Source organism: Gossypium hirsutum, chromosome A13 (genome assembly GCF_007990345.1).
Source record: "Gossypium hirsutum isolate 1008001.06 chromosome A13, Gossypium_hirsutum_v2.1, whole genome shotgun sequence".
Lineage (NCBI taxonomy): Eukaryota > Viridiplantae > Streptophyta > Magnoliopsida > Malvales > Malvaceae > Gossypium > Gossypium hirsutum.
Window position 1 is genome coordinate 81725778 of NC_053436.1, and position 25720 is coordinate 81751497.

At 31.4% G+C, this 25720-nt stretch overlaps 1 protein-coding gene across 3 annotated transcripts; it reads left to right on the plus strand.

Moving 5' to 3' along the window:
• Positions 1-992: 992 nt before the first annotated feature.
• Positions 993-2981, plus strand: LOC107895066 (succinate dehydrogenase assembly factor 1, mitochondrial). Of its 3 annotated transcripts, XM_041085138.1 has the most exons (3): positions 993-1215; positions 1865-2339; positions 2425-2981. In XM_041085138.1, exon 3 carries the CDS (start codon positions 2466-2468, stop codon positions 2757-2759), a length of 294 nt encoding a protein of 97 aa, XP_040941072.1. In that variant the 5' UTR covers positions 993-1215; positions 1865-2339; positions 2425-2465; the 3' UTR covers positions 2760-2981. The 3 variants fall into 3 exon arrangements, with proteins under 3 accessions (XP_040941072.1, XP_016675765.1, XP_016675764.1); XM_016820276.2 differs by lacking the exon at positions 1865-2339 and having other exon boundaries at positions 994-1215; XM_016820275.2 differs by lacking the exon at positions 1865-2339 and having other exon boundaries at positions 997-1215; positions 2340-2981.
• Positions 2982-25720: the final 22739 nt, after the last annotated feature.

Below are 25720 nucleotides of genomic sequence, written 5' to 3' on the forward strand. Positions count from 1 at the left end.
AGTTAGTTGCATTTGCTTGATTATATATTTCGTTTTTAACTCTTTAATTTATTTATTAGAAGAAGCTAAAGGATAAAAGGGTAGAGTATGAAGCTACGGCTTCAAGTGATAGTTCTATTAATCTGGACGACATTGATAACCGAGTTACTACTGAAGTTTTGGGTCTTGAAAAGTATGGTCGGGTTTAATTTTAAGGATCTTTCGTTAGCCAAACCCAATATTTTGGATCCAGCTCACAGTAGTACATGCTTTTAGTGAATTAGGCTCAAGCTGAAGTTCAGAGGTTAAGATACCAGATGGCTCAGATGCAAGTGAGTACAGTTGAGCAAATTACTCAACTTAAAGCGGAGGTAGCATCGAGAGAAGCAGAGGCTAAAAGAAAATATGATGAACTCTAGCTACAACTAAAAGCAGAGACAGTAGCAAGGGAAGCAGAGGCAACAAGAAAATATGATGAACTCTAGCTACAACTTCAAAATATGATGAAGATGTTTCAGCAGAATCAATCATAGAATCCGCCATCTTAGAATTTTATTTTCTTATTGTAAGAATATCTTAACAATATAACTTTTGAATATATTTTGTTATTTTAGTTATTAATTTAGATCATATACATAATTTTTTTTGTGATAGTATCATTTAGATTTGCAGTTTGTTGTTGGATTTGAAGTTACAGGAAAATATGTTAAAAATTCGGGTTCTATATGCAATAAAATGGGTTGGTAAAATATGTTAATGTTAGTGGCGTTTTCTCACAAATATATGTTTTGTGCCACATATATATAGTAAAAAGTCATTTAAAATCAATCAAAACAGTTGGTGAAAGTCAAAATATTTAATTTTTAAATATTCCTTTTTTCTATTTTTGAATTTAAATTTAAACTTTTAAATATAGTAAGTATATTTAGAGAAAGGAGAAAATTTTACTATATTTACAAATATAATTATGTGGAACTGTAGTTGAGATTTTATTAAGTTATATTCTAAATAAATAAATAAAACATCTTTGAATAAAATTATAAGTTATGTGGTGAAATAAAAAGAAATATGCAAATCCAGAATATGAAGTAGTGGAGTGTGTTTTTGGGGTCGGCGATACTGCAAAAGTGAAATTGATTTGTGTCAATTAAGAGGGTGAGGGATAGGAACATTTACACTTTCCTGTTTTCCAATTTGCAATTATCAACACTTGTTTTCTGCTATCCTCCATTCCAGGTACTCATTTTTTATCCTTTTTTCTTAATTCCACCTGCAAACAGAATAGATTTACCGGCATAAACAAAATAGGTGCTTTATCCTTGAAATTTTTCGATTTTCTACATACCCAAACTTTTCTTTCTTTTTACTTTTGAAAACTTCCAAATAATTTGCTGTTAATCTATTTATTGGATGATTTTGGGGAGCATATTTGTTAGGTGGTGCTAGTTTGGGTTATTTCATAAGCAACTCACAATATATTCGATAAAAGTCTTCTTTGGGTTATTGCATCTTCTTTTATTATTCTTTTTCTTTAAGGGATTCATGCATGAGTTTCTTAACAAATGTCTCTTAGATGACATGAAACAAGAAGAAAATTAATATAACTAGCACTATCGTTACATAAATTGGCCAATCAACCCTATTTAATGATGTTAGCCGTGCATTGTTTGCTTTGCTTCTCAATCTTCCAGTTTTTGCCATCTGCAATACTGATTGCTTTAGAATGTACGCTGAATCCAAACTTATTGGGTTTCTATAAGTTGAAATGATAATATGTTGGTGCTGGTGATCTTGTTAAGATAAAGAAGCCATAGTTTTTTAAATAATGATCAAGTTAATATACCCGAACTTCTCACTGCAACCACACTCTTCCTCTATCTTCTAGGTGGCCTAATGATTTTCTTCTTCAAGTATACAAGGTGCTCAAGCCTGTTGACTTGAGACAATAACCATCACTATATTGCTCAGATTCTTCATTTTTCTTAAAGTCAGTATATATATGATCTCCAATGTTCCTCCAAGTACATGAAAAAGAAAATTTTGATCATACCTGTGACAATACTCATACCTGAATCCAAGTAACATGTAACCATCATTCCAGTTGTTGTTGGTACTTCTAATTTAAAATTATTTGCACTTCTGTTTTCTGTAATGTGATCTGGGACTGCTAGTTGATTTTTTCTTTTTTAATATTCACTGATACTATTTGATGCTCCTGCTTGTTTATGCGCCCTTTTTATTTGTTTGATTGTCATGTTATTGAATGTGAAAATTTTGTCTTTCTGTTCAGTCTCTTTGTCTATTGTTTTATATGTTCAGCTCATTTACAAAACTGGGGATTGGTGTTATTCTTTCTATAGGTATGCTTGTGTAGTCCTGCTGATTTTGGTAGCACAGTTGCAATTGGTATTGACTTGAATACCATTTAAAATACATTGTAAGCAGCTTTTAGAGACATCCAGTGCAGAATATATTGATTAGTTGCAATGGGTGCATCCAAAGGGCAAAAACTTTCTGGGATGCAAAGGCAAGTACTTAGTTTATACAGAGGATTTTTGCGAGCAGCTCGTTCGAAGCCTACAGAAGACCGACGCCAGATTGAATCAATTGTCTCGGCTGAGTTCCGTCGGAATTCCAAGCAAGTAGATCGCAAAAATTTCCTCCATATTGAATATTTGCTTCGACGTGGTAAGAAGCAACTTGATCAGTTAAAGAGTCCTGATACAATAGGGTTATCATCTTGCAATGTCAGTTCATCTAAGAAAAATGCTGAAACTTGAACAACAATATGCATTTGTTATCATATTTTTTTCTGGAAGAAGAAGAAAAAAAGATCCTTTTTATAATCGTCAGTGAAAAAGAAACTATATTACAATGATATTGATGTTTTTAACATATTGAATCTCTTACTACTTTGTTTTACTTTATACTGGCTAGGGAAAACGCTGTAATTTGAGATTAAGAGAAGTGTTCGCTTGAAATTCAAGTGTTTTCTTGTGATTTATCTGATTCCGAATTACATTCCTGTTGTTTCAGGTCTGTTTTTTTCCTTTTTCATTTGCTAATCAATCTGATCTTCAGTTCATTGTCCGATCTTTTCTGTTTCGGTTGGTATTTATATTGTTAAATATTTGTTAAAATATTAGATGTGTTTTTTGTTAAAATATATGTAGTTAGTTGCGATAATTTATTAATATAACCTAGCTTTTTCTTCGGAATGTGCAAGTATCCACCGTCGTTATCAGTAAATAATTATAATGGAGGGTGATGGATTTTAAAATTAAATTAACAACTAATATGCAAAAAGAGATAAAATAAATGCAATGAAATAATTTAGCAGCAATTCACAAGTTTTAGCAATAATAACATGAATAAGCTAAAACAATTACAACTCTTAATTCAATTCATTCTTTATCATGTTTAACAATGTTTCAAAAAAATTCCATGACAATTTGATTATTTATGAACTTGAAATCTAAATCATAAACTCTTTTGAGAACTTAGATTTGTCACTTAGAAAAAATGTATATATTTCTATGTTATTGTTTAACTAAGGATTTCTTAGAATTTATGCAAAGTAAGAGAGACAGGTTAGGTTTGAAATAATTTAATTACATAAATATAAAGTAATACAAGTTAATAGTGTTCATTTGAAATTATTACGAACCTTTAATTCATTCTTGTTTGGATATAAATTAAGCATGCATCTTCCAAAATTACGTTCATTAATCACCATCTGGTTTGGATTAAGCGATTAATTCTAATGCGGTCAAACATATCTTAATGCATAAACAACATGAATGATTTTAATTGGAAGTATAAACAATTGAGGCTCGAAACAATGTAAACATGAATTGATTTAAGGCGTTGTAACCATCCTAGCTGAAACAAATTTAAGTCATTATTATTAATGAAAAAGCAATCAAATAATTTGCAATCATGTTTATAAACTAAGAACAAATAAAAGAGAAAGGAAGAATAAACTCTGAGATGAATTTGATGATTTCCCGAAAACTATCTATGGTGGCTTCCTACGATTTTTGTTGTTGCTCCGGTGCAAATTACTCCTCAAGGTGGCCGGCCAATAGAGCTTTTCTCTCAAAAACTGCTTACTGGGAGAACTCTCAAAGAGAGGATGAGAAAATGAAGGGAAATGGAAGGCTTTAGGCGTGGAAGAGAAAGAGTGTGTTGAATGAATGAATTATGGGATGAGTAGAGAGGTGAATAAGGGTGGTATTTATACATGAGGAAAGACTTGAGACTTTGCTAAAAATAACATGAACATCCCTTAGAAACATCTCATTCATGGCCGACCATATTTCATGGAGAGGGGTTGATTTTTTTCATGATTCAAGCTTGATTCTTGCTTGACTTGTGGCATGGGTTAGACGGCAATTATAGGGTTTGACTGGGGCTGATTTTGTGATTTTATTTACACATGTAAGAACCCTCAAATAATTATTCCAAAGTTGATTGGGTTGCTCTATCAAGTCATTGATGAAATTGGGCTTCTTGACCCCTTAATGGACAGTTTGGGCTCCAATGTAGAAGGCAAACTTGTTCTTTTCAATAGCCCACTTCCAAGCTGGGTTAAAATAATTTTGTTGAATCCAAATGCTTTAGCTTGCCGTCTCATGCTGGTTGTTTAGTTGATGTGCATGTGCCACTCATACTGGCTTCGAATATCGAACAAATCACTGTACCAAACTGCAGCAATTATAAATTTTTGAAATGCAACAACATAGAGTAAAATTTTGTGAATTTAACACCGAATTACTCAAAAATTATAATATGATTTAATTGTGCCAACACTCTTGATATGTACTAAAAACACATAATTGGTTGTCAAAATACTCGATATTTGCATAAATTCTAAGTAAAAAGGTTGTCTAAAAATCTATATAATTTAGAGTTATCAATATTTAATTACCATAATATGTATCTTTTAAAAATTGTTTAAATGTTTGGAAACGTTTCTTAATTAAATAAAAACAATATCAAAAAATAATTCATTTTAAGTACAATTAAAAATTATTAATTAGTATAAAAAAACTACTAATAAAATAAAAACAAATAGAATATCTATTTAATATTAATATATCATTGTGATAACATAAAGGGTAAATTACACTCAAGGTTATTAAACTATTACTAAGTTTACATTTTGATTACTCAACTTCAAAAAGTTACAAAATGGTCATTTAACTATTCGAAAGTTTTCATTTAAGTCGCTAAACTATTCAAAAGCTTTTATTTGAGCTGGGTTGTTAAGTTGTTATTTAAAAGAAAAAGAAAGGTCCGTCTAGTGAGCTTGAAAGTCCAAGCGATGATTCAACAATCAGTATAGTGGATCAATACCCATTGACAAGTAGAAAAATATATCTTAAATCCAAGTCGATCTAACGGTTAGTGTCAAAAATCAGAGAAGAAAGTTGTTTGGATTTTGGTTCACAAATTCACGATATTCAAAGTTATTTTATGAAAACACTAAAATGTAGAAGAGAAAGGGAAAGAGAACTTTCGATTGGTGAAGGCAATGCAAATGATAAGTGCGTAAATTCTACTATTTAAGTATTTTTTCCATAACTTGAGCTACATAACTCCTTTCTTGGCTCATAATGTACCGTTTCAAAGGGAATTGAAAGATCTAACCAAAGTTATTTTACAAATTAAGCCCCAAAAAAGTCAAGAAGGTGTATAAAAATATCTTGGAAGTTTGACGCGAAAATCTGCCAAGATACTTAGAAAATTTTGCTTTGTTTAACTAAGGGAACTTTTTATATTTTCTCCATTATGTGATTTTTTCCCAATAAAAATAAACATTATTAGGTTAATACCTAAACATAGCCACCTTTGTTTTATTTTCTCCATGAATTTCTAAACTCTATCTTAGTTAAACAAATTTCGAAGTTTGATTCTAAAAGTTTGTGAGATTTACTTGTTCTTCATTTTTTCATTGTTCTTTAGTATTTTCATATCTTTTGTTTTAATTGCAAATATTTAGGTTTGTTGAATATTAGTATCGTATTCAATTTCTTAGAATATTTTCCTTGTCAATTAGAATAGTTAAATATGTAATTGTTTAATTGACTCTAATGCTTGTGATGAATAGCACAATTAAGTAGCATGACTGGGTATAATTAGCATGACTGGGTATAATTACGTATGTAATTCATGTTATGTGGACATGCGATCTAATCAAAATGAACCCCACTTGTGCATGTGTTTGTTGGTTAAAATTAAGTCTCACTTGTTGTTAATGTTATCAATAAGTTAAACCTTAGGCGCGAAGTTATAAAGTTGTTTATTGATAAGGGGAATAATTCCAACAAGCTTCCTCTTAGTTATCAACAGAGTAAGGAGAGACTAATTGCGAGTGTTGAGATCTAATGCCCTTAGTGTAGTGATATCATCAATATACTTGTAATTTTATGAACAAATTGGTTTAATAAAATTCTATTATTCTCATTAATATCTCTTGTATAATGTCCTCAATGGTTTTTTTTTCATGTAAATCAAAATAAAAGCAAATATTAGTTCAATGATTATCTAATGTTCAATTAATATTATGTTGTATTATGTGGCTAGATCATAATGTGATAAGACAACTTATATTAGTAGATAATCTAAATGGTCCATGGTTTAATTGAAATTGAATAAGTCGATCAAATGACGATTATGTCATTATCAAATCCAATTAGAGAGATACATTATCTTGGGTATTGTAGTGGATGACTCCCCTAGAAGATAAAGACATAGATATGACTATTTGGACTGACAATACATCGAGCAAGACCTAGGTAGAATAAATCCTAAATCCATTTATTGAATCATTCACTTGTGACATTCATAGTGTGACTTACCTTAATCATGAGCAAGTGACGGACTATGTGTGCGTGACTCATATGCTTCGAAGTATTAAAAGCCTGACTTCAATTGGTAATAGAGTTGAAAGTTGGTATGTTGGGTCTACAACTTTTGCATGACATAACTTCACTTAAAATAGTGGAATTCATAGCCCAATAAAGGGTAAATGATATCCTCTCATCGACATTACATGATAGATGAAAAAGTAACGTGGTAATAGATTATTAGTCTAAAGACGAACGATTTAATTTCTATGTGTTAGTAATTGATGTTTTCATAAATGAATATGTAATGGTTACCATGAGATAAAATAAGATCATATTGGGAGAACATATTTTATCCCAAAGAGATTAAGGATGTCTTATGAGGGTAACACACATATGATAAGGTGATTGGACGAGCACTTGATAAGTAGCTTTCGTAATGGTATATAATAAGGAGAGCTCAATCATGGTAATTTAGTGAAATGACTCGATGACTAAATAATGTTGTAATTAATAGACGAAGAGTTGGAACTCAATTACAAATTAATTGAGCCCTAATTATATATGGCCAATCGGTCCTTCCTCTAACTCGATATATCCTTGAGGGTTTGCATTTGAATCGATCATGTGAATATATGAAACAACGGATAAGATAAATAGATCGCATGGATCACTATCTGTAATGGATGTGTTTTCTACCTATAAACTTTGAGATTAAATTAATTTCTTCAAATTGTTATTTAGTTAAATGATAATTAAATAATTGAAGTTCGAATTGGAGATTAATTTAATTAATCATCACAATTTCATATGAAAAGTTAATTAAATTTATTTACTCATAAATTCTAATACGGTAAAGTCGTCATGACTTTAACGAGATTAGAATTGGGTTGAGAAAATAATTTAATTAAGTGTATTTATTTATTTAATCGAATAAATAATATTTTGAGTATAGGAAAATTATTTTTGGGTTGGATAAATTATATGAGTTGGTTTGAAGGCCGGATAACACATATAATTATACCAAATACATGACGAGGCCCAAATAGGCTCGATACATAGTAGTAACTGGCAAACCCTAGTCCCAAAAGAGGCTATTCCCACTGGCTATCTATATCACTCCTAGTGGGAGTGTGTTTTTCCTATTAAAATATTATTATTCGATCACACCTTGTTTAATTGAGATTTTTGTTATTTTTTCTATAAATAAAAACTATGGGCTTGGTCAAATTATACCATTCACCTACGAGGTTACTCTGCCAAAATACAAGGAAATTATTCTATACTAAATAATTCCTTTTTCTTGAGTAATTGGTTTCTAGCCCTAGAATGTTTCCATATGTTTTCATATGTTTGAGAATAGAGCCCATACTCTAGCAAATCGAGGTGGAGATTAGAGAAAAAGATCGAGAAGTTGAAAGTCAAGAACAATCTAATTTGCCCATTCAAAAAACATACGTAAAATTCGGGTAAGAAGATTTATTGTTATAAAAAACACAATGGATAAGTTTTTTTTAGACAATTTTTAAATTTTCGTTGTATTTCAAATATGTTTTCTAAATCGTACTTTTTCAATAATTGATATCAAAGCCAAGTTGTGCAATGTTTATAATGTAAACCGGTTTACCAAATTTTTTCACTTTCTTGGTTTTGATTAAATTTGATAAAAAGTGACATTCTTGCATTATAAGTATGTTTTGAATTCATGTATGTGAATGTGTGGATGTTTTTATTTTATAAATTATTATAAGGTAATTTTGCCAAAAAATTGTGGTTCCTAGATTTTTAGATCGATTGTATTTTAAGTTTATTAAAATGTTTTGGGTTTGTATTTAGATAGTAGATTGTCATCACCATGCAAGTTTTTAATTTTAATTTTAATTTTTTAAAATTCAAAAAAACTATGTAAGCAAGAAACAGACTAAGAATTTTTGTAATCCCAAAATTTTTGACAAATCTTAGAAAAGCGTGGTGGGCACCTTCCCAAGTTGATCTAGAAATGAATGAAGGATGACCGAAATCAGGAATTGATGTGGGAGCTTAGGGCATCAAACCCCGGTTGGACAAACAATGCGTAAGGACCACCGGGGCATTGCGCCCCAACATGCGCACAAGACAACATGGGTGATTGGGGTATTCGCTAGCCGACAACCCAGTGTGCAAGTGCTGGGGCTAAGGGTGTGCAAAAAATACCAAACCGAAAAAGTAAAAATGAATTTGGTTCATTCGGTTTTCATGTTTGATTTAATTAGTTTATTTGATCGATTTTCGATTTTAACATTTTAAACTGAATAAACCAATTAAGCCCATAACCCATTTACATACTCAAGCATAAATATAAACCTTAAACCCAAATACTCATTAAAACTTAATACTCTTAAAGCCCAAACCCATTAAACCTAATACCCATTGATATTTAAAACTCAAATTGGTAATTTAAATTTTTTTATTATATTCATTTTATTTTTTTTTATCATTTAATATATATAAGTTAATTTAATTTTAATATTTATATGTAACAAAATATTTTGAATTTATCATTTAATTTTTATGACATTTATATGTACGATAATTTGAAATTGCATATTCCTTGGAGAAATCGTTTATCACCTATATTTCATAAAAATTAAATGATAAATATTTCATTTATGATATTTATAAAAATTACATGATAAATTTCATAAACCCGATTGCCTTTTTATGATATTCATTTTAATTTTTAGGACAAATTTTATTACCGAAGTAAGGATATGTTGGATATGTAAGAAAATAATTTTTTTTAAGTTCATTAAAATTTGTTTGATTTAATTTTTAATATTTTTATGATTAATTTGAAATAAAGGTAAAATTAAAAATCATACGATAAAGTAAATTGAAGAATGAAGATAATTATGTAAAAAAAATTAAAAGAAATAAAATTATAAGTACCTCAAATAGATTTTTTTTTCTAACTAAAAAAAATAAAAAACCAAAAAATTGAACCAGACTGAATAAAAAATTTCGATTCGGTTCATTAAACTTTTTTCTCTTGGTCGATTTGGTTTATTCGGTTTAGGTGATTAATTCAATTTATTCGATTGTTGGTATTAAAAAACCAAACTGATCGAGCCGATCGAATGCCCACACCTAGTTGGGACATCGTGCTCTAGCTCGCGCAATAGCTGCGCAAGTGCCAAACATGCTAGGGGCATCATACCCTAGAAGCATGGACGAGTGACATAAAGCCACGAGAGGTGCAGAGCAACAAGACCTGCAAGCGTGTCTCGTACAGGCGAGGCAACGGCAACAGGTTGGGTGTGCATGGGAGACCTGCATAGGAATGAGTGATATGCATGGAATAACGATCATTGGGGATGTTGGGAAGATGGTTGATGGTCGCATCGACGATGAGTATGATTTTTGTAACAACTCAATTTTTAATGGTGTCGAAAATGATGGGTTCGAAACTCTATTTTCATAGTTTGAGGTTAACATAAAAATATATTAAATTGTGGTCTAGTAGTTTTGTTGAATTGATAGTTAATTAAGGCATAGAGACTAAATTGTAAAAAATTATCACTATAGATTTTTAAATGACCAAAGGACTAATTGAGCAATTTGACCATTTTGGAATGGTCAAACGGTGCCACTACCTTTTTTTTAATTTAGATTAAAATTTTCTTAATTAAGTTTGATTAAAATAATTAAGTAATTAATTAAAGTTAAATCTAAGTATAAATAGTTGAATAAATGGAAATGTTTGTCATCTTTGTTCCTTCTTCCATTGAAACATCAAAGAAAACCTAGGGAAGCCATTGTTAAAACTTCAAACTTTCGACCCTTGATTGGGTTGTTCAATTAAGTTATTTTCTTATAATTTTTATGTTTTTGAGGTTGTGAGAGGTTATTTAGCTATCCCATGTACCAACTTGTAAATTAAATTAAATAGGAATTAGTGAACCAGAAACTGTAATTAGGTTAGATAATTAAATTAAATAAGAATAATAAAATAAAATATTAAAATTTTAGGTTAAGAAATTAAAATTAAGTGCCCAGGAATTGATTTGTTCAAAACGGATTTTAAAAGCAAGTTCGAATTTGAAAATAATTTAGAAATTGAGTTTTAATTGAAAATAATGACTTATTTGAAAAAGGGAAGGAAGTAGAGCTGGTTAAAGGGACAATGGCCTAATTTTTGAAAATTGGTTGCCTATTTAACAATTCTCATCGTCTCTTTCCTCTCATTCAACATCTCATTCAAAAAAATAAAATAAAATTCCCAAACACCAAATTTGAGTTTTTCCCTCGAAATTGGTTCATCTTTTTATTTTTTATTTTTATTTTTAAGCCTTCCAAACATAAATTCCTCTTTTAATTTCAAAGGATATTCGAGTTTTCATCCTTAATTTCTCTAGTGTTCTTCCCACGTTTTAGCTTGAATTAGCTCCATAGCTCGTCGTTTTATTCAAATTGAGATAACATTATGACTTTTTATGTTTAAACTAAGTATGTTGTTATTTTAATTCAATTTTTAATTGATTTAATCAAGATCTCCAAAGATCTAATGAATTTAAATTGATTTTTGGCTTGAAAATGGTAGATCTCATAATACTAAGCTAACCTATTGTTTTAAAGTGATTTCTAACTCATTTTGATTTAATTAAAAGGTTTTTAAACTTAATCTAACAAATCTTTAATGAATTTTAAGGAATTGGATGTTTTCCCCTTTCTAATGATCACATAAGCTTGATTTTTCCAAAAAAATTAGATTCGTGTAATTAGGTAAAATTGATGGTTTAGATATGAAATCAAATGATCTTTAAGATGTTTGAAATTGAAATTCAAGCTTAGAAATGAGATTTGAGTGTTAAAGTCATTATTTCTGCAAAACTAGCTAAGTTTTTGGTATTGTGAATGAGAGGCTTTGATCTGTGATTTTAGAGTGATGTAGTTGTTTTTGTTGCTTTTTATAATGCCTTTGTATTGTTTGATGTGTATGTAAAGTACCAACTAGGTTGGGAGCCTTTATAAGCAATGACAAAGGTAAACAAAAGCTTATTTAAGCTTCGGCTTTGAAGCAAAGCTTAATCAAGGTGAGTGGTATGGTGTGCTACGATTAATGCACAAATCAGTGAGTTAAAGGGAAGCCTTAGGTGGTCTAATCACCTAATCTAAGTCCCAAGAGTATGTGTTCTTACTTCAGCTTGATATTTTGTAAATAAAGCCTACATGAGTTGTGATATGCTTAAGTGTGTGATATGATTATATGTGTTGAGTATATGTCTGAACAAGCCTTGAGCAGTTGGTTTTATGCACACACATCTAGTATGAAAGTGTATTTGGCATAATAAATAAAGAGTTTGCACTTGAAGTGCATTATGTAAACATGTGATAAGTGTTTGATCATGATAAGTATGATATGTGTAAGTGTGCATAAACCAGAAAGTGAATGTGTGAAATGGATATGTTGGCCTTGTGAACTTTTGAAAATATTGAATATAGTTGGCATGTCATAGGATTTGAGTACTCATTTATATGCTTTATTATTAGGACATGTTTGGAGGGGGTAAGGGAATGTAGAACATTACTCTATTCATTGAGATATGTTGGTGTGTTGGAGAGTGTTAGCTTAATGCTACACTTACTTGGGGCATGTAGGCTCTTTTGAGCCATGGTATGATGGAGATCTAAGTATCCAATGAGAGGTATTTGTATACATTTTCATATTCACAAGTTTCCAATGTATCAACATGATATGATATTTGAAGATGCTAAGTGATAAATTTGTTTAGCATGCTTGCTTTTAACTCTTGTTTTTGTGGTTTGTTGTAGAATCTTGAACACTCATTGAGCTTGTTTAAGCTCACACTCTTTTGTGTTTATTTTTTCAGAGAAATAGCTTGAGAGGAGTGGTGAAGTAAGCAAGCTTGTGATCCCAAGGTAAAGCATCTTGATTGTGCATGTGAGATGGTTTCTTGGTTAATAAAAGATGACAATGTGGGTGTATATTTGAGGGATTAAACTTTAGTTTTTGTTTTGGTTTGTAAATGGACTTTACATGGACTATTTAAGGAATTTTATAATTGGTTTTTGGATGTTTTATTGTTTGGATTTGTTGCAAGAACTGTGCTAGATGAATGGTTAGGTTATATGTTGGTTAGCATGCATGTGCCTTAGTGTATTGTGGATATAAATGCTTAAATGGCTTGTTGAATGCTTGAAAAGATGAATGGTTAGGTTATATGTTGGTTAGAAATGATTAAGTGCAAGGTATGTAACTATAATGCATTTAAAATAGCCTTATATGCAGATTTGGTATGTTGAGTAATTGAATTGGGACTTTAGAAAGGTATGTTAGTATATGTGATCAGATTGGATACCAATGTATGTTAATGTTTGATATTGTGTAATTGAGCATGATTTATATGATTTATGTATGCCATATGACATATTAGAATATGTATTTTGGCATGAAATCATGAAAAGGTATGTGCATTTGAGTGTCAAAGTGTCATATATTAATGCTGTAAATTTTTTGCAATATACTGCACTTTTTCATCGTGACGAACCTTAACAATGTTGCGATGAGGACCTGTCATCGGGAAGAGAATTCCTTTCCAGGAGACATTGTGACGTGATTTTTCGTGTCGTCTCGACGTGGTTGCTTAGTGAACTGGGCATGATTTGTTAACTTTGCAATTAAGTCCTGATTGTTATACAATAAAATTGGAGACCTTAAACACCATGAAATGCTTTGAAAGTTTACATAACAGGGTTTCCTACGTTTAATTTCAAAATGCTATCTTTAATTCCTTAAAAAAGTTCTATTGTGTTGTGATAGACGAAGCATGTTTTAGGCTTTGTACGTTTAAAATTACTTGATTAAACATGTATTTGATTGGTGTGATGGATGGTTTGTGGTGTGCTTGGTGATTAGTAAGGAGAGTCCCGTAAGTGGCTAATGTGATGTTCCAGATTTGGGCCGGTCCATCTCGGTTGGGTTTGGGGTGCTACATCATGCTTAAATACCTATGAACTTACTAAGGATTCAATATGCTTACCCCATTATTTTCCCTTTCCTTGTAGATTGTCAACTTGCGGAACATGTCTTGCACATCGTCAGATGAAACACACCTTACCCGTATTTGACACCGGAATAGGATACGATGTATTACTGGACTTAAACACAAGCAAACATACATTTTCGAGCCATGAATTTTTGTCCAAATTAAAACTTTTTATATTTAATCATAAAGTCCTTAATACAAGCTTACGAGGCCCAAAACATACATTGGAAGTGGTTCGAGACTAAACTGAGAACTTTAAAAAATTTTGCAACACTTAGAAAATCTTTTCACTAAATAGGGGTCAGACGCCCATGTGGGTATGGGACATGCCCGTGTGGGCAAGCTGTGTGGTCACACACGCTCGTGTCCCAACCCCATGTAGCTCTCTGTTTGTTACCCAAGAACAAATTGAAGACACACGGCCAAGTCATACAGTCACACGCTCGTGTGCTAGACCGTGTGATCAATTTAAAATTTATGATTTTTCATTAAATAGGTGCACACTTCACACGGCTAGGGCACACACAAATGTTTGAGGTCGTGACATCCACATGGCTGAAACACATGCCCGTGTCTCTATTTGTGTGCTCAATTCTGAGCATTCTGTTTTTCAAAATTAAAGTGCAGGGGACACATGGCCGGAACACATGCTCATGGGGCAGACCGTGTGTCATATACGACCTAGACATAAGCTTGTGTGTCTACCCGTGTAGACAAAAAAAAGGCTATTTACCAAGCCTTTTTGCCACCCTTTTATGCACACACCTACACAACATAACATAGCACCAATCCAAGACATCAACACATCATTCACATGCTACCATCTATCATACACAAACATCACATACTCATCAACTCAAATCATGTAAATTCCCACATCCATGAAAGACATCATCATATAGATTACTTATACCAATAGTAGCCAATTTCAAATGGACTTATACAAAATGAACTTTCAACCAATATAAGCCAACACCTTTGGAAAAATCAATTATGAGTCTAGTAGTGTGTTTAATTAGGCTTTAATTAGGTGAATTTAACTTAATTAGGAGAAATTAGGAAAAAAGATTAAATTGAATAAAGGGGCTAAATAAGCAATTAGACTAATTGCTTAGAATGAGGCGGCTAATGAGTATAAAAATCTTGAGATTTTGTTATCAATTTATTATTATAATTATTATTATGGTTTTTTATTTAAATATTATTATTAATATTATTATATTATGAAATAAAATAAATTAAGACAAGTGTATGGTTATAAGATGATACAAGTGTAATAATGTGTATATATATACACTTGTATTATAATTATTTATTTACTTAAAATTTAAGTTAAAAGATATTTATTAATTAAATAATTATATTATAAGATTTTTGTATGATAAATAAATAAAAGAAAGACAAATGGATGGTCATGATAATATACAAATGTAAAAATATTTATATGTACATTTGTGATATATGTATTTGTTATTAAATAGATATTTATTATAATTATTATTACAATTTTTTGGTCCTTATTCATCAATTTTCCTTGGTTTCTAGATCATTCCACCCTTAAAATATTTGCACTATTAGTCCTTCAAATTTTTCATATTTACACTTTAATCCCTCAAATTTTGAGTATTTACTCTTGGGCCACAAAACTTTTCTCACTTTTACAATTTAATCCTTTCTTGAATTAATATGTAATAATATACTTCCCAGTGACATAACTCAATTTTCATCTTCTTGTCACTTTATTTCCTTATTTTATTGTATTAAGGATAATATCTTACTGTAGAAATTTTTGGGGTGTTACAATTGGAAAGAAATGAGAAAGTAGATTATAAATTGAAAATGTGACTTGAATTTGTGAATGGAATTAAGATGTGAGATTTGAAGTATGAACTTAAGGTTTATGAATTTGCTAAAATATTGAATTATTGATATTGAAATCAGTTGAATAAATGAAATGAGAAAAATCAAATGAATTGATCGATTGAACTATTGAAAGTATGAGAAAGTGAAATTATGAATTGAAATGTGAATTGAAATTGAGATATCGAAATAAGAAATGAAAATAGAATGATTTGGAAATAATGAAATAGTGTATGAGTTTGTTGAATATAATCTTAAGAATTAATTATAATTATTTTTATTGAAAAATGTTGGTTTAAATAATTATTGAAAGACTAATGTTGTAAGGTTTTAAATATGGAATAGAATAAGTTATTGAATTAGGATATAGAAATGAAATATATGAAATAATGATTTTATGAAAATGGATATTGATATAATAAGAAGATATATAAATTAAAATAAAGAAAAGCTATTTAAGATATATTTATTAGAATAAATTTAAAGTTTAAATGCATAAATGATTTATTGAAAGTAAAATAATGGTAAGATTTAATTTGTACATATATTGTTTTTACCTTAAATATTTGAATTATAGTAATACCACTGGGTGTATACTCAACGTACTGTTTGTTTCTGTGCGCAGATTAGGTACAAAAATTTTGAAGAGTTGAGATTACGAGTCTTCATCTCATCACGTCTTCAAGCAACAAGAGGGTACGTTTTAAAATTTTGAACAGAATGACATGTACTTAGGAAATATTAAGTATGTCCCAAGTGGTATTAATGGATTTAAATATAAATTATTTAAATTTATTATTTGTCCGTTTTTATGTTCAAATATAATAGTAATTAGCCAAGAATTACTTTTGCACCAAATGAAATATTCCTATATCAGGTTCCTTGAGTCGAACATGGTATAGGGTGTTACATTTAGTGGTATCAGAGCTTAAGATTTTTGATTTCTTGTAAAAGAAAAGAATGCGTCTAGAAGTACGTGCCATATAGGATATATTGATGTGATGAGATGTAATATTAATATTACAAGAATTGATAAGATTGAAAATATGAATTATTATTGATAAGGAAATGAATTTGAATTAGTTAGTAATGACTTAAGAGGGAAAATAGATAAATACTGGAATTTGATAAAAACTTATTTTTTTATAGATGTTTGAAGAAATGGCAATAAATTTGATATTGCTTGATGAGATAACAATTTCAGCACAAAAGGAGAAAATGGATAGGATGATGAGAGAAGTGCAAGATTATAGAATGAAACCAGAAGAAGACATTGTTCAACATCTTATTATTGTAAATTGAAAGATGCAAGAAGTGTTATGGAAGGATCATGAACTGATTAGAAAGAATAAGGTGCAATACTTGACCCTTGGAGGAACATTAATAGAACGAGATCATCAAATGATTTTAGATCAACTTTGGAAGACATTAGTACCGCAAACTTATTGGAATATAGTTATATGTTACGTGAAGTTTATAATCTCTGAGGGAGCAAGGAAAATAGTGAGACAGAAATAGGTTTACGAAAGTTGAATGGGAAGCAAAGTGTCTTTGACATGCCATGGATGGAAAAATTAGTTGTTAGGAAATTACCAAGAGAATTTTTAGATTCAATACCTGTTATAAAGATGGAAGAGGATGAAGATTCTGAGGAATTCCAAATTGGATTGTAGAAGATGAATTTGAAGAGAATTTAGAATTTAATATAGAGAATTTTCAGGGGGAAGATACATAATCAGAGATGGAAGAAGACACAGAAATAGATTTAAGTGGTTAAAAGTAAAAGTTAGGGACTAGTGAATATGAAGGAAAATGAGTATATATGTATGTATAGTTGTGCATGTATAAATGAGAACTTAGAAATTCATAGCTTTTAAATGAAAAGTTTGGTATATTAATATAAGTCTAGTCTTTTGGAAATAGAAGAGATAATAGAAATATGAGAAGTAGAATAGAATTGACAATGAAAAATAGTGTAAGTATTTTAGAAAACATAAAAAGGTAGCAAAATGATTTTAAGAATTAGTAAATAAAGAGTGATTTAAAGTGTGAAAATAAGAAGAAGAAGGAATATGCAAAGTTTTAAATTGTGTAATAAAAGAGGCAAACTTTGGAAAGAACAATTACCTCGAGGAGACTATTGGCAGCAGCCGAGCCAATAGATTTCTAAGAGGTTTGGATTAAGAGTAATAACTCTGATCCATAACTAGAATTATCATTGTTTGCCTCGAAAAGAGAAAGAAAAGAAAGGAAATGAAAATGAAAATATAAAAGTATAACAAAGTAGAGCCTAGAAAATAAAAATAAATTAATAAAAATAATAATAATATATAACTCCAAAGATAATCTACTACAGGTTTTTGATTCTTATAGAAAGGATTTTGTCGTTTATAGTGATCATCCTTTAGCGATTTTAGTTGTGTTTTGATGTAAGACTAGAAGTGATTGCTTATGCATTTTGTCAGCTAAAAATGTATAAACGCAATTATCTGATGATTTAGAAAAGTATTTGAGTATTTGAAATGTATATTGATTGAAAAGTAATTAGTGATTTGAATTTGATTGGAAAATGAATTAAAAATATGAATTAAATAAAAATGAATTAGTTTATGAATATGTGTGAATATGTGAATTGTGTATTGATTGAAAAGTGGTTTGAATTGAATTGAAATATGATTATATGTGATTATCTAAAATATATATTGGTATTGAATTGTTTATTGATTAGAAAATGGAAAAGTGAATTTGAATTGAATGAGAATTGAATTTTGAATTGAAAGTGAAATTAACATTGAAAGTGATTTGAAATGTGAATTTGGAGACCCTATTAACTAATCAGGCTGAGTCGGATATAGTTGGCATGCCATAGGATTGGAAGAGTTCAGGGATACTTCAACCTTGAGTCAATGAGACACTGGGTGTCATTATTTTACTTCGGATAGATTTGATGAGGTACTGGGTACCACTTTGCTTTGGCTCTACTGATGAGACACTAGGTGTCAACTTTGCTTCGAACTATCCGATGAGGCACTAGGTGCCAATCTGGTGTGTTCGGTTGGATCCGTGTATATGCCATAGTCTGAGTCTGTTAATAGGGGAAATTAAATGGAAAGTTAAATCAACTGGATTGAATCGATTGAGCCATTGGAAAGAAATGAGAAAGTAGATTATAAATTGAAAATGTGACTTGAATTTGTGAATGGAATTAAGATGTGAGATTTGAAGCATGAACTTAAGGTTTATGAATTTGCTAAAATATCGAATAATTGATATTGAAATCAGTTGAATAAATGAAATGAGAAAAATCAAATGAATTGATCGATTGAACTATAGAAAGTATGAGAAAGTGAAATTATGAATTGAAATGTGAATTGAAATTGAGATATCGAAATAAGAAATGAAAATAGAATGATTTGGACATAATGAAATAGTGTATGAGTTAGTTGAATATAATCTTATAAATTAATAATAATTATTTTTATTGAAAAATGCTAGTTTAAATAATTATTAAAAGACTGATGTTGTAAGGTTTTAGATATGGAATAGAATAAGTTATTGAATTAGGATATAGAAATGAAATATATGAAATAATGATTTTATGAAATGGTTATTGATGAAATGTATGAAAATGGATATTGATATAATAAGAAGACATATAAATTAAAATAAAGAAAAGCTATTTAAGATATATATTATTAGAACAAATTTAAAGTTTAAATGCATAAATGATTTATTGAACGTAAAATAGTGGTAAGATTTAATGTGTATATATATTATTTTTACCTTAAGTATTTGAATTATAGTAATATCACTGGGTGTATACTCAGCGTATTAGGAAAAATTAAGTATGTCCCAAGTGGTAGTAATAGATTTAAATATAAATTATTTAATAATACATATAGGCTCGTTTTTGAGCTATTCACGGGCTTGCTCACACAAGCTATCAGGTATCCACAACTCATGCCTGACTACCTAGCCACTGGTAGGACGTTCGAGACCAGCATCCGGATCACATAAACACATGGGTTCCTAGTGACATGCCACTCATATCCTGTTATATTCTTAGGGCTCAACCGGGAATTCTCGCTTGTCGAAACTTTGTCGAATACGTCCAAAGAGTCAATCCCAATTTATACAATATTAAAGCATTGAAAATATAAATATAACAATGCATTATTTACATACGAACTTACCTCGGTACAAAAATTAGTAGAATTTGACCTAATCGTCAAACACTTTGTTTTTCTCCCGATCTAGGTCTAAACCTTATTTTTCTTGATCTATAATAAGAAATTTAACTCAGTTAATACTCACATTGTTCAACTCAGTCCAAAAATCATATTATGGAAAAATTATATTTTTGCCCCTAATATTTCACATTTTTACAATTTAGTCCCTAGGCTCGTAAAAAGAAATGTATTCAATTTCTTCAAAACCCAAGCCTAAACAAAACATTTTCATACTCATACCAGCCATATTTTTCATTTAATCACACTTTTACTACTCTTTTTTTTGTAACTTTTACAAATAGGTCATTTTTGACATTTCCATAAAAAATCACCTAGCAACAGTTGTTTATCTTACATCTAACATACATTTTCTACCGTTAAGCATCAAAATAAAAAATTATATATAATGGGTAAAAATTTAGACTTTTATTATTTCTTAAATTAGTGGTAGAAATAAATAGATCGAGTTACAACAACTTTAAAAATGTAAAGAGCATTAAAAACGGGACAAGAATGGACTTACAATCGAGTTTGGAAGATGAACAAACCCTAGATATGTCTTCCTTAGATATATTCAGCCTGGGAGAAGAATATGGACAAGATTTTGGCTTTATTTTGCTTATCAATTCATTTATTAACTAAATGACCAAAATGCCCCTAACTTAAAGCATAAAATTTCTCTTACTTCATGTCCATTTTTTTTCCACTAGCTTAACAAATGGTCTAATTACCATATAAGGACCTTCAATTTAAAATTTCATGGCTTTCAGACACCTCTAGCTTCTAGAACACACATTTTGCACCTATTGCAATTTAGTCCTTTTAGCTAAATTAAGTGCCCAATCGATAAAATTTTCGAGCAAAATTTTCATTAAACAATTTCATGAAATTGTAAACCATAAAATTATAATAAAAATAAATCTTTCTATGTCAGATTCGTGGTCTTGAAACCACAGTTCCGACTAGACCCAAAATCAGGCTGTTACAACTTTCTCCATTTTAGGGATTTTCGTCTCCGAAAATCTTTCTAGAAAATAGGTTTGGGTACTATTTTCTCATAGCTTTCTCAGGTTCCAACATAGCCTCTTCGACCCCATGTTGTTGTCATAAAACTTTCATTAGGGCTATACTTTTATTTCTCAATTGTTTAACTTCTTGAGCTAAGATCTTGACCGGTTCTTCACCATAAGTCATATCAGGTCGAATCTCAACTTCTGTAGGTGAAATTATATGTGAAGGATCTGATCAATAATGGCGAAACAAGACACATGAAACACATTATGAATCCTTTCCAACTCTGTCGGTAAAGCTAATCGATATGCCACTAGCCCTATTCTTTCAATAACCTCATACGGCTCAATGAAACGTGGGCTTAACTTGCCTTTACGGCCAAATCTCAGAATCTTCTTCCACGGAGATACTTTCTGAAATACTTTATCACCAATCTAAAATTCTATCTCTTTTATTTTCAAATCTGCATACGAATTTTGTCGATCTGAAGCGGCTTTCATGCAATCATGGATTACCTTTACTTTTTATTTAGTTTCTCTAACCAAATCAACCCCGTGAATCTGTCTCTCACTAAGGTTTATCCTATAAAATGGAGTTCGACACTTGTGGACATACAATGCCTCATACGGTGCCATCTTTATACTTGACTAAAAACTGTTGTTATAAGCAAATTCGACCAAAGGTAGATATCTTTCCCAACTACCTTCAAATTTTAGAACACAACATCGGAGCATATCTTCAAGAATCTGAATTATTCTTTCGGATTGACCGTCAGTTTATGGATGAAACGCGGTACCAAAGTTTAACTTCGTACCCGAAGCCTCTTGTAATTTCTTCTAAAATCTCGAAGTAAACCTCGGATCTCTATCCGAAATAATAGAAATAGGCACTCCGTGCAATCTTACAATCTCATAAATGTACAATTCAGCTAACTTATCAAGTGACTAGTCAGTACGTACCAGAATAAAATGAGTCGATTTCGTCAATCTATCAACAACAACCCAGACGACATCTTTCTTTTCGAAGTTAAAGGCAAACCCGTTACGAAGTCCATCGTAATCCTATCCCATTTCCAATCGGGTACCATCACTAGCTGAAGTAAACCCAAAGGTATTTGGTGTTCGGCTTTTATTTGTTGACAAATCAAACATCTTGAAACAAACTCTGAAATATCTTGTTTCATACCTAACCACCAATACAATTTCTTCAAATCATTATACATCTTTGTACTACCTGGATGAACCAATAAACAACTACCGTGTGCCTCATGTAGAATTTTTTGAATAAGTTCGTCATTTTTTAGGACACATACTCTATCTCGAAACATTAAACAATCATCTGAACCGATTCGAAAGTCTGTATCACTACTCGATTCAAACTGAGCTCTTTTAGTTTGCAATTCATTATCATTTTTCTGAGCTTCACAAATTTTCTGAATAAATACCGGTCTAGCTCTGAACTCAACCAAAATTGAACCATAATTAAACAAGGTCAATCTTGTATTCATAGCTCTCAAAGCAAATAAGGACTTTCTGCTCAAGGCATCTGCGACTACATTCACCTTTCCTAGATGATAGTCAATCGCTAGTTCATAATCCTTCAGTAACTCGAGCCATCTCCGTTGTCGCAAGTTCAGATCTTTTTGAGTCATCAAATATTTTAAACTCTTATGATATGTAAAAATATGACATTTCTCACTGTACAAATGATGTCCCCAAATTTTTAAAGAAAAAACAATGGCGGCCAATTCCAAGTCGTGTTTCGGATAATTCTTCTCATGCGGTTTCAACTGTCTCGAGGCGTAAGCTACAAATTTGCCCTCTTGCATCAACACACAACCCAAACTATTCAATGAAGCGTTGCTATAAATTACAAATTCTTTTCCCGACTCTAGTTGCACTAAAACCGGTGCCTCGATCAATAATGCTTTTAATTTCTCAAAACTTTGCTGACATTTTTCAGACCATTCAAGTTTAACATCTTTTTGCAACAACTTGGTCATAGGAGTCGCAATCATCAAAAATTCTTTGACAAAACGTCGATAATAACCAGCTAAACCCAAAAAGATTCTAACTTCAGATACATTCCTTGGCGGTTTCCAATCAACAATTGCTAAAATCTTACTTGGATTAACTCGAATACCATCACCTAAAACAATATGTCCTAAAAATTTGACTTCTCAGAGCCAAAACTCACTTTTACTGAATTTAGCAAACAATTTCTTATCTCTCAACATTTGCAATACAGTTCTCAAGTGCTCGACATGCTTGGACTCATCTCGAGAATAAATCTGGATGTCATTAATAAACAAAACTACAAACTTATCTAAATACGGTCAAAAAATTTTATTCATCAAGTTCATAAAAATGGAAAGTGCATTTGTTAGTCCGAAAGGCATAACAAGAAATTCGTAATGCCCATACCTTGTCCTGAAAGCAGTTTTCAGCACGTCTGACTCTTTTACTCTCAACTGATAGTAGCCAGATCTCAAATCAATTTTCGAGAATACCGTTGCTGTTTTCAACTGATCAAACAAGTCATCAATCATCGGTAAAGGATACTTTTTCTTTATAGTCACCTTGTTGAGCTGTCGGTAATCGATACAAAGCCTCATAGATCCGTCTTTCTTCTTTACAAATAACACTGGAGCACCCCAGGGAGAAAACTAGGTCTCGCAAAACCTTTATCTGTCAACTCTTGCAACTGAGCTTTCAATTCTTTGAATTCAGTCGGAGCCATCCTATACGGAGCAATCGATATTGGTAAAGTCCCAGGTACCAAATCAATAGCAAACTCCACTTCTCTGACCGGTGGCAAACCTGGCAACTCTTCCGGGAACACATCCGGATATTCACAAACTATCGGCACTGATTCAATTTTCAATTCAGACATCTTTGTATTCAACATATAAGCAAGGTAAGCTTCACAACCTTTCCTTACATACTTCTGAGCAGATATAGATGAAATCACAATAGGTAATTCACTTGACTTGTCAGTTTCAACCCAAATAACCTCACCATTTTCACATTTCAATTCAATAGTTTTCTGTCTACAATTTACTATGGCATCATGCAGTGTCAACCAGTCCATACCCAAAATAACATCAAATTTATCAAATGACAACAACATTAAGTTAGTCAGAAAACAGTGACCTCAAATCATCAAAGTACAATTCTTGCAAACTTTATCAACTAGAACATATTTGCCTAAGGGGTTTGACATTTTAATCACAAATTCAGTAGGCTCAACAGGCAAACTCTTACTAGATACCGAATTCACACAAACATAAGAATGAGTCGATCCAAGATCAATCAATACAATAACATTAGTATCATAAAGAGAAAATGTACCAGTAATCACATCAGCAGATGACACATCCTCACAAGCACGAATGGCATAAGTTCTAGCGGGTGCTCTGGCCTCAGATCTCACAGCTGTATCTTTCGTCACACCTTTACTATTAGTTCCATTCCCAGTATTTCTCGGTGGCCTACCTCTATTGGCAGTGCTACTCGGCCATGCACTCTGAAATTATTCTTTCTCAGCCATCTCAGGGCAATCTAAGATAAAATGCTCTTGGGAACCACACTTGAAACAAGCTCGGTTATTCATCCGACACTCGCTGGGATGTCTTCTTCCACATTGCTGACATTTGGGTCTGTTAGACCTAACATTACCCACACTTGACATGGAAGTAGCTTGTGATTTAAAACTTGAATATTACTTCCTGCGGTCTCTGTGTGAATATCCAGCCAATACATTCAAACTAGAATTCATTTTTCTGATTTATTAGACTGGGATTGAAATGGCTTACTCATTGGCCTTTTTTTTGCATCTCTAGCCTCACTCTCGGCCTTTCTTTCCTCTTTTCTTAGTTCTTCGGCTTTGCAAGCTCGTTCAACCAATACAACGAATTCTTTTAGTTCCAAGATTCCAACTAACAGTTTGATGTTCTCATTCAGCCCTTCTTCGAACCTTTTACACATAGTAGCCTTAGAGGAAACACACTCTCGGGCATACTTACTGAGCCTGACAAATTCTTGCTCATACTCTGTCACTGATATTCGACCCTGTTTTAGCTTAAGAAATTCTTTAAGTTTCTGATCGATAAACTGTTGATTGATATATTTCTTTCGGAATTCCTCTTGAAGGAATTCCCATGTAACCCTCTCTCTCGATACCACAGATACTAGTGTCTTCCATCAGTGATATGTTGTGTCCCTCAATAATGATATAGCACATTTCAAACATTCTTCGAGTGTACATGATAACCCATCAAATACCCTGATAGTTTCTCAAGCTAGAACTCGGCTCTCTTGGGGTCATCGTCTACATTAGCCCTGAATTCCTCATCCCATTGCTTTCGAATCTTATCAATCGGAGGCTTATTCTGTCTTACCAAATCCACACCTTAGGGAACTACGGGAATCAGGTGAGGATGAGGAGGGGGTGGAGGATGTTGAGCATCTGGATTTGTTTGAACAAACTCCGAATACCACTCGTTCATCATGTGGAGGAAGGCTTCCTTAGACCCTTCTTCTTGATTGACCGTGGGAGGTCTATTTTCAGATGATGCTGCCCCTTGAACGGGAGTCGTCGTATTACTTTCTACATCATCAGCTACAGCTTAGTGAGGATCCATTTACTATATGAAAACACAATTTAAAATTGTCAGGAGTCATCACACTATCATAGTTCATATATGGCATGTATAACTAGACTCTTACACACGCTACGTTAGTTT